General features: G+C 37.1%; 1 protein-coding gene across 2 annotated transcripts in view; it reads right to left on the bottom strand.

Annotated features, from left to right (window-relative positions):
• Window positions 1-9,257, bottom strand: part of LOC107690939 (centrosomal protein of 131 kDa) — a 23,673-nt gene that overhangs the window by 7,302 nt on the left and 7,114 nt on the right. Inside the window, exons 6-19 of one of the 2 annotated variants that reach the window (XM_016489377.1) lie at window positions 9,095-9,199; window positions 8,773-8,949; window positions 8,513-8,630; window positions 8,126-8,242; window positions 7,415-7,568; window positions 7,200-7,297; window positions 6,932-7,111; window positions 6,333-6,524; window positions 6,109-6,246; window positions 5,828-5,953; window positions 4,814-4,930; window positions 4,433-4,462; window positions 2,223-2,325; window positions 1,347-1,548 (exon numbers count right to left, since the gene is read on the bottom strand). In XM_016489377.1, coding sequence (XP_016344863.1) covers window positions 1,347-1,548; window positions 2,223-2,325; window positions 4,433-4,462; window positions 4,814-4,930; window positions 5,828-5,953; window positions 6,109-6,246; window positions 6,333-6,524; window positions 6,932-7,111; window positions 7,200-7,297; window positions 7,415-7,568; window positions 8,126-8,242; window positions 8,513-8,630; window positions 8,773-8,949; window positions 9,095-9,199 — 1,857 coding nt within the window. The remainder of the gene's footprint in view (window positions 1-1,346; window positions 1,549-2,222; window positions 2,326-4,432; window positions 4,463-4,813; window positions 4,931-5,827; window positions 5,954-6,108; window positions 6,247-6,332; window positions 6,525-6,931; window positions 7,112-7,199; window positions 7,298-7,414; window positions 7,569-8,125; window positions 8,243-8,512; window positions 8,631-8,772; window positions 8,950-9,094; window positions 9,200-9,257) is intronic. The other variant, XM_016489378.1, reaches the window with a different exon arrangement.

Below are 9,257 nucleotides of genomic sequence, written 5' to 3' on the forward strand. Positions count from 1 at the left end.
AACATATTCTGTTACACCAAATACACAAAATAATGATCTTTAAAAAAGCATCATATGACCCCTTTAATACAAGTCACGCGCGAGTAATCGGTTCTCTCATTGGTCAAAATTCCACGGTTAATTTTCTGGGATTCCAGCTATCATCCGTCAGGATGGAACAACAGCAGCTTCGCGGGCTTATTGTTGTTGTTTTTTTTGTAGCTGTCATTATATTAATTTATCATTTTGAGCAGGAGTCCAGGATTAATCGGGAAAACATTTTTAAAATGCACCTACTAGGAAGAAAAGCAATTAGAAGTGAGCTTTGATTTTGAATGGCGAAGACGTGCTCACCCACAGACATTCACAGGTTCATTTTGAAGTATTAGCAAAACAACAAAGCTAATGCTTTTCACGGAACTTATGTAATTACCCATTATACATCTAGTCATTTTATAATGCCGTCTTATTGCTCTTCTTCCTAGTAGGTGCATTTTAAAAATGTTTTCCCGATGAATCCTGGACTCCTGCTCAAAATTATAAATTAATATAAGGACAGCTACAAAAAAAAAAGCTGTTGTCGTTCTATCCTGACGGATGACAGTGAGAGCTAAGTGGAATCCCGGAAAATAAACCGTGGAACTTTGACCAATGAGAGAACAGTTTACTCGCGCATGACTTGTATTAAAAAATTTGGTCTGTTTAGAAACTGTGCCGTGTGAAAGTGAACCGCACCAAGAATAAAAAGCAACATTGTAATCATTTTAATCCCTGTTTCGGAACAAAGCAATCGATCTACAGGTGTGAAAGCACCCTTATAGAGCACGTTTATAGTGCTTTTATTGTGCATTCTGCTTTTTTTATATTGGGTTTTATTCTGTTTTTGTCAGGAAATAGCTGCATGAAGAGTGTCTGACAGAAGTTTGTGTGTGAAATAAAAGAGTCTTCGTGGCAAATCGTGGTTCACAGTTATAAACCAGGTTAAAAAAATTTCCTACTTCAACTTCATCTTTCAACAGGAAATACACCAACAGAAAGTTCATAGTACAGCAGGGTTAGTCTTTAATAAAAAAAGATTCTTTAAAAACAGCAGACTCTTTAGTCCTCATTGTGATAACTAAGTAAATATGTGTGTGTGCGTTTTCAAAAGCAGTATTTAGCTTTAAGATCATGTCTAGTCAGCTTCCTCTGTCGCTTTTTTCCATTCTCTCCCAGTTTTAATGTGTTTGTGTTTTCTAACATCTGTGAACACATCGTCTTGGCTGTCCGTCTCTGTAACTGGTTTGATCTCTGATGAACAGATGTGTATTCTGTGAGCAGATGATTCTGTGCACTGGACACATGCGAGTATGTAAGGGTGTGCGTACCTCTGCTTGGCCAGTTCTCTCTCTCTCTGGCACTGTTCATCTCTTTCTCTCTCCAACTGCTGTCGTAATTCCTCGGTCTGTCTGATGTAACGTTGGGCGGCCCTCTCGTCTGCCTGAAGCAGCTCTGCCTCATGAAGAACTCGGAGTTTCTTCAGCTCCTGCTTGTGTTTGGTTATGAGCTTCTGAATCTCTGGCTCCAGACCTTAGAGCATACAGGAGGAGACAGTTATGCAAACATTATTCAAAACTAACATAAATGTTTGCAATAGCATTGAAATAATCAGGGAAATTCCAATGGAATTCAAAGAAGGAAAATAATAAAACTACTATTGACACTATTCGCTGATGTAATGTTTGAATTATAAGGGGATCCAAAAAGTTCACATGGAAAATCTAGGATTTCTGGTGTCAGACTTTTCAGTTCAAATCAAAACTCAAAAAAAAAAAAAAGAAAATCGAATTGCTCTAATTTTAATTAAAAATGGTATTATCTTGGCAAAATATTCCAAACATAAGCTGCACATATATATATACACATACATATACACACACACATATATATATATATACACACACACACACACACACACATATATATATATATACACACACACACACACACACACATATATATATATACCAGTTATGCAATTTAACAAAGGATCTTGGAGAACGTTATGACATTATAAGCCATTTCATCCTTTTCTTAATGCCACAGATATAAATCATAAATGTGTGACACATTTTGGCAGCTGGGTTTAGAGAAACAGGCAGGCTGGGCTGTAATGAATATTGTTGAAGGGTGCGGTGATCTGATTCCAATCAGAGAGATGGGGCACTGGTGTGAACAGACGCTTGTTGTTGGACTCTGCTGACCTTTTACAGTGATCTCCTTGATCTTTTTGGTCTTCTCATCAATCCATTTCTCCCGGCGGATCTTTTCCGTGGCACCCATTAACTCTTTCAGCTTCTTAATCTCCTATGTGGAGAAAGAGAGAGATGGAGGGAGGGTTAAACAGAAAGACAAAACCTCAGTCATGGCAGGATACAATGTCTAATGGGTTACTGTAAAGAAATATGTTACATAAAAGTGTAAATTCTGTCATTTACTCAAAACCATTTGACTCCAAACTTTGAATTTGTGTTTTAATGGAACACAGAAGAAGAAAATGTGCAGAATGCATTGGTCATGGTCATTGTCTAATTACAGTGAATGGGGTCTGATGTTTTCTAGAGTTAAAAAGATGCACAAACACCATAAATGTATCATAAGTCCAAAGTCATAGGATAGCTTTGACTGAAAAACTCAAACATTTGAACCTTAATGATAAAAGCAGCGATGTCTGATTTGTCAGTGAATCGTTCAAACGGGCTTTGTGAGCTGGATCGATCATTTAAGAATAATTCACTCATGAATCACATGTAAGTACTTCTCTAATGCATGTGCCAAGGTGACCACAGCCAGTATGTCAACATTTTTACTGTATTACAACTTAAGTTTCATTTCCAAAGTTCCAAAGCTATCTACTTTAGAAGACCCGAGCATGGTCATATGGACCACTTTTATGATGCTTTTTTCTTTTTAAAATCCTCAGTCACCATTCATTGTAATTTCACTGAATCGAGTGACCAGCACCACAGGAAACAATAAAAAAATAAAATAAAAAAATAATGAGGGTTTTAATTCTGTGACATAAAAATGTTGGTATAATTTGAATCTTAAAAGTAAGACTGATTAACACTTGGTTAACTGCTAGTTAGTCAAACTACTTGTTAACACAGTCTTAACTTGGTAACTAAGTTTATGCAACTGGCCTCTGGTTATAGCTACAAAAAAATAATTTATGTCACAGTCTTAACATAATGGCCCTGTTTATGTAGTTGGCCCCTTACAGTTGTTACAATGTTATGATTTGATCTGTGCATTTTGCCACGGTGTTGAGGATACACTAGAGCAGAGGTCCCTTAACCAAGGGCCCATGGGCCAAATTTGGCCTGTGACGTCTTTAATTTGGCCCACCTTTTTCATATCACAAAAGAGGGAAAAGACAGGGACAAAAACATGCAGTTGGAGCATATCTTTATTTCTAACTTGACGTAGTGTTTTAACACTTTTTGTTTTATTTTTGCATTAAAATTTATAGAATTTAAGTCAATTTGATTAAAAAAAATGAAAATTGTAATACAGTATAGTTGAATATAATACAACAATTAATATCGACCCATGGCCCTCTATCAAGTTTTTGGTCACACTTTATTTTAAGGTCCAGTTCTCGCTATTAACAAACCATTAGCTATGACTTTGGCCTCAGTAAACTCTTAATTTGCTGCTTATTAACAGTTAGTAAGGTAGTTGTTAAGTTTAGGTATTGGGTAGGATTAGGGATGTAGAACATGGTCATGCAGATTGTGCTTTATAAGTACTAATAAACATCCAATATGCATGCTAATAAGCAACTAGTTAATAGTGAGAATTGGTCCTTATGCTGAAGTGTTACCAGTTTTTTGGCTCTTCATAGAAAAGAGTTTGTGCATTTCTGCACTAGACTAGAGCAATCATTTCATTTGAACAGCATGATGAATCAATAATGAATGTATGAAATATATAAAAGTATTAAACTTCAGTAATTAATGCAGAGCTGTTTTAAGCTTTAGGCAGTACATAAAGTTATTTATTTGTCCTATTTCTGTATTTTGTTTCCATCTTAAACATGTGACAAATGTAACATGCGCTTAACTCCTTCCCATGTACGATAGGAACACCAAGATACACTGAGGGAATGTTCAGCACTTAAAATGTAACTAACAATGATGGTATCACACATCATTTGCACAAACATGGGCTGCGGAATGCAGAAAAAAGCAAGGTCTCGAAACCAGAAGTTTGACTAACTTGGAAATAATCCTGTTATTACAGTAAATCATCAACAGCCAGCAGGCTACTTCCTTGAGGTTAAAAAAAGCATGCAAGGTCAATGGCTCCAAGCAAAATGGAAAGTCTGCAAGTCTGTGTTAGATAAGAGGAATAAAAGAAAGGAAATGACAGAACATGGGAGTGATGAGGGGTTAGATAGAAAAAGAGTTACCTCACACATGGGACCCAGAATTTGCCACACCTACAGGCAGACAGAAGGAAAGATAACGACAGAAACACACAACAAATGCAGAAAGATAGAAACAGTTAGCAGTGGCAAAGCAACACGGCACGTGAACATGCACTTGATGTTAATATGCACATACTCAAGCTTATGTGCGGAGATACAGTTAATGACAGCAGCAGAGAAAACCACAAACCAGTGGAAACAATAGCTGTAGAAACCAACACGCACTATGGCTACATAGGCTATAATACACTTAAGCAGACATTTAAAGCTTGATCGCCCCCTTGTGGCCACATTTTGCTCAGACGCACCTCCTCAATCACATCACTACACCAACATCTCAAAACATGAATAAACTGAACTCACCAGCTCATGTTGCTCCTGCATCTGAGCGATCTTCTTTGTGTATTTCTGATCCACCTGCTTGAGTTCTCCCACTACTTCCTCACAACGTTCGCTCAGGGACTTTTTATCATCAATCAGCTGAGAGAGAAAGAGAGTTAATACATGTACAAACCCATCTACTAGTAAGACATACACTGCCATTCAAAAGTTTGGGATCAGTAGGATTTTTAATGTTTTTAAAAAAGGTTTCTTATGCTTATCAAAGCTGCATTTATTTGATTAAAAATACAGAAAAACAGTAATATAATGTGAAATATTATTGCAATTTAAAATAATAAGTTTTCTATTTTAATATACTTAAAAAAAATGTATTTCTGTGATGCAAAGCTGAATTTTCATCAGCCATCACTTCAGCCATTTCTCCAGTCTTCAGTGTCACATGATCCTTCAGAAATCATTCTAACATGCTGATTTATTATCAATGTTGAAACAGTTGTGCTGCTTTTTTTTTTGGAACCTGTCATACTTTTCAGGATTCTTTGAGGAATAAAAAGTTAAAGTAATAATACAAATCTTTACTATCACTTACTATTTTTTTCAATGTAACATTTTTTCCCCTTGCTGAATATAAGTAATTAAAAAAAAAAAAGTATTTTCTTAATTAAGAAAGAAAGTTAATAAATTACAATGATTTCTGAAGGATCATGTGTCACTGAAGACAAAATGGTTGATGGAAATTCAGTTTGCATCACAGGAATAAACTATATTTGAAAGAATATTAAAATAGAAAACATTATTTTAAATTGCAATAATATTTCACAATATTACTGAAGTTTCGATCAAATAAATGCAGACTTGAATACACACACACACACACACACACACACAAGTTTAAAACATTTTAAAATGTAATTTATAATCCACATAAACTAGGAAAACTTTTAAAGACGAAAAAATATAAACAACACTCTATATAGGTTGTTGTCTGCTGATGTCTGGTGTCTCTATTCGGTTGAAGTGTGTTGAGATCAATACCTGGTCTATAAACGTCAAGTGTCTCTGTATTGTAGCTTCATACTGCTGCTTCTGTAACTGGAACGTATGATTGAGCTCTTTCTCAGTCTCCTTTACATGCCGGATCGTCAGCTCCCTCTGCTGGGTCTACAGACACACATTCATATCAGTCTCAGACAGCACTATTCATGTAGCATCTGTTGCATATTGCACATAAACATATGTAATATCATTGGAGGTTGAATGTGAAGAGAGTATTGAACCATACTGATGATATGCAAATGTGTGTGTGTTTGTTTTACCAGTGCTGTCTGTAGCATATTGACTGTGCGTTTTTTCTCATCCAGCTCCAGTTTGAGTCTCATCATAGAGCCGGTGACCTCAGCAGCTGTGGCTGAGGCTTGTTCCACAACTGCTAGATCTTCCTCTGACAACACCACCTACACTCACATACACATGAATATAAAATTCATTGCTGATACAGCATAAAAACGTAGCTTCATATGCTCAGTTCAGATGTGCTTACCTCTCTATGTGATCCAGAAGTGACTGAGCGTGGTCTCTCCTGCTCTGACTTCTCCATCTCATCCAGGAAGCTCATAATGCTCTGCAGTTTGGCCTCTGAAAGCAGAGCACCCCCATCTGGTAGAGCTGGAGTCTGACTCAGCTGCCTGTGCCGTTCCACATTATCCGTAGTCAGGGAGTTAGAGTCTCCATCCTGAAAAAAAAATGCATGTGATGGTTAGCCAACCATTAAAAAGGTAATTTACACTCAAAAGAAATGAATATTTGTATTCAGCAAGGACACATGCATTTATTCTAAAAGAAAATGTATCAGTTTCCACAAAAATATGAAGTAGCACAACTGTTTTCCAAGAACTGTTAGAATGATTTCTGAAAGATCATGTGACACTGAAGACTGGAGAAATGGCTGCTGAAAATTCAGCTTTGCCAGCACAGGAATAGATTACATCTTAAAATATATTAAACTAGAAAACAGTTATTTTAAACTGTAATAGTATTTTATATAATATTACTGTTTTTACTGTATAAATGCAGCCTTGGTGAGCATAAGAAATGGTAGTGTATATATAGAACCTGTATATACTAAGATAAGTCAATCACCTCATCAATCCACGAATACTTGTCCTTCCTGTAGCTCTTGGGCTCTGACAGTCTGTCTGGTTCCTCTTCCAAGAGCTTCAGTGTGTCCAGCAAGTCATTAAGAGTGGTTTTTGACTGCGCCCTGCTCGATGACGCCCCCTGCCGCTGATCCTCCATGCTCACAGACCTCTGGAGGATCTCCTGAGGGAATGAAGTGATGTGATGAGCAAAAGTGTTTATTTTTCTTCACGACTGGTGGAATCAGGACCAGTTTGTTGCGAGACGCTACCTGAGAACACTGAGATCCTCTGCATATAGAACCTGCGGGTGACGCAGCCCTTAGATTCGTCACATCATCCAGATCAGGCACCACGTTCACATTAGAATCTGAAGAACAAATGCCAAACCCAGTGACTAATCAAAATGGATTTTTATGGCTTAAGGGGTGAAATGTGACTGCAATATGTTTTCGGAGTTTGATCAGAGACCCAGAATAGTGCATACCTGTGTTTTTAGCCTTGACGTCAGTGGGAGAAGTGGGTGAACTCTTGGTGAGCTTTTTACGCCCCACTTTCCCAGCATGTCTTAGTGCCTCTACCTCCTCCTCTGCGATCTGCTGTACCTCTGCAGCACGTTGGGCTCTTTTCTGCTGAAGCTCCTGTTTTGGATGCACAATTATGCACCAGTGAGAAAACAATGTGTTAGCCGACACAAACTACAACAGCAGCGCAAACTACACTACCGTTCAAATGTTTAGGGTTAGTTTTTAAAGAGAATTTATTTCATCAAAAAAAGTAATATTGTGAAATATTACTACAATTCAAAATAACAGTTTTTCATATGAATATATTTTAAAATGTAATTTATTCCTGTGAAATCTTGATTTGGTGCTCACAACATTATTCAAAATTATTATAAATGTTGAAAACAGTTGTGCTGCTTAAATATGATATATCATATGATGCGATTTCAATTTTTCCTTTCTCTTTGGCGTGTTACAAGCTCTTGGTTGTTTTTTTTAAATTCGGGATTCTTTGAGGAATAGAAACATTTTTGTAACAGTCTAAATGTCTTTACTGTAATTTTTGACCAATTTAATGCATCCGTGATGAATAAAAGTATTACCTTCCTTAAAACCATAATATATTACTGACCCCAAACTTTTTAACCATAGTGTATATTAGTTCTGTATACAAGTTCTGAACCCTACTATACCTGTATGGCGGTAAGTCGAGCCAGACGAGCTTTTTCTTCCCTGATGCGCTTTCGATCATCTTCTTTCTTCTTCAGTGATTCAGTGGTTTTCTCCTCCTCTACTCTCTGCTCCCTCTCCTATGGAAAATACACCAAATCACCCATAAGCATGGGAGCGATACCTTTGAACAGACAATAACAATATCCACTGCAGGATATTGCCTATACTGGTAGATACTGTAACTACATCAACTGGAAACAAAAATAATCTTTCTACATTGAAGGGCATTCAAAAATAGTCATGTATTCTAAATAAATATTTTTTTTATTCAAATATTAAATGTTATATTTTATGATTAAATATTTAAGTCAAGATTTTTTAAGACCTCCTTGGGTGAAATACATTACCTTCTTTTTGGATGCGAGGAGGTGTTTGATTGTATTCTCATTGGCTCTCTTTCTGTTGGCTTGGCGACGATACCACCGCTGGATGGTAATAGCAGCATGGTTCACCTGCTGAATATACCTGTAAAAAAATGTTGTAAATGTTTAACCGTATACAAAGGCCATTTAGAAACAGTTTGAAATGCCTCAAAGGTCAATCAAACATTTGCACCGAGATGATCACAACTAGGGTGGAAACAACAGAGGGCTGGAAAACTGCTGACCTTTCGGCCTCCTCTTCGGTCACCTCTCGTCTGCTTGGCTGACCTGGGCTTCGGGGGCTACGGGGGGCGTTGTTGTTGGAGCTTGATGACGCAGAGGAGAAGTTCTTCTGAGACTTAGTAAGAGAACAGCTCACATCCAGAGTCACATCATCATTTACGGTGGCTTTGATTATGTTACTGTAAAAACAGAGAGAGGGCGAATACTGTAAATGTGTAGGCCTGGAAACAGCATACTCAAGCAAAATAGAACCTTATTTAGAGGACTTATGTCTAAGATTAGTTCACACAGCTGTGCAAACATTCAACGTCATAATGAACCTACTTGAAGGAGGGTTTCTGATTGGAGCTCTTTGGAGTGAGGGGTTTCTCTGAGTGGTTATTATGGAGGATGGTGGTCACAGAGTTACCCACAGCTGCTTTATTGCTCCTGAAAGTCAATGCAAAGACATTCTAGATATTCAAATACATTTTTTACAAAAAAATAA

The sequence above is a fragment of the Sinocyclocheilus anshuiensis genome, unplaced genomic scaffold (assembly GCF_001515605.1).
Source record: "Sinocyclocheilus anshuiensis isolate Anshui unplaced genomic scaffold, SAMN03320099.WGS_v1.1 scaffold1885, whole genome shotgun sequence".
NCBI classification, from domain to species: domain Eukaryota; kingdom Metazoa; phylum Chordata; class Actinopteri; order Cypriniformes; family Cyprinidae; genus Sinocyclocheilus; species Sinocyclocheilus anshuiensis.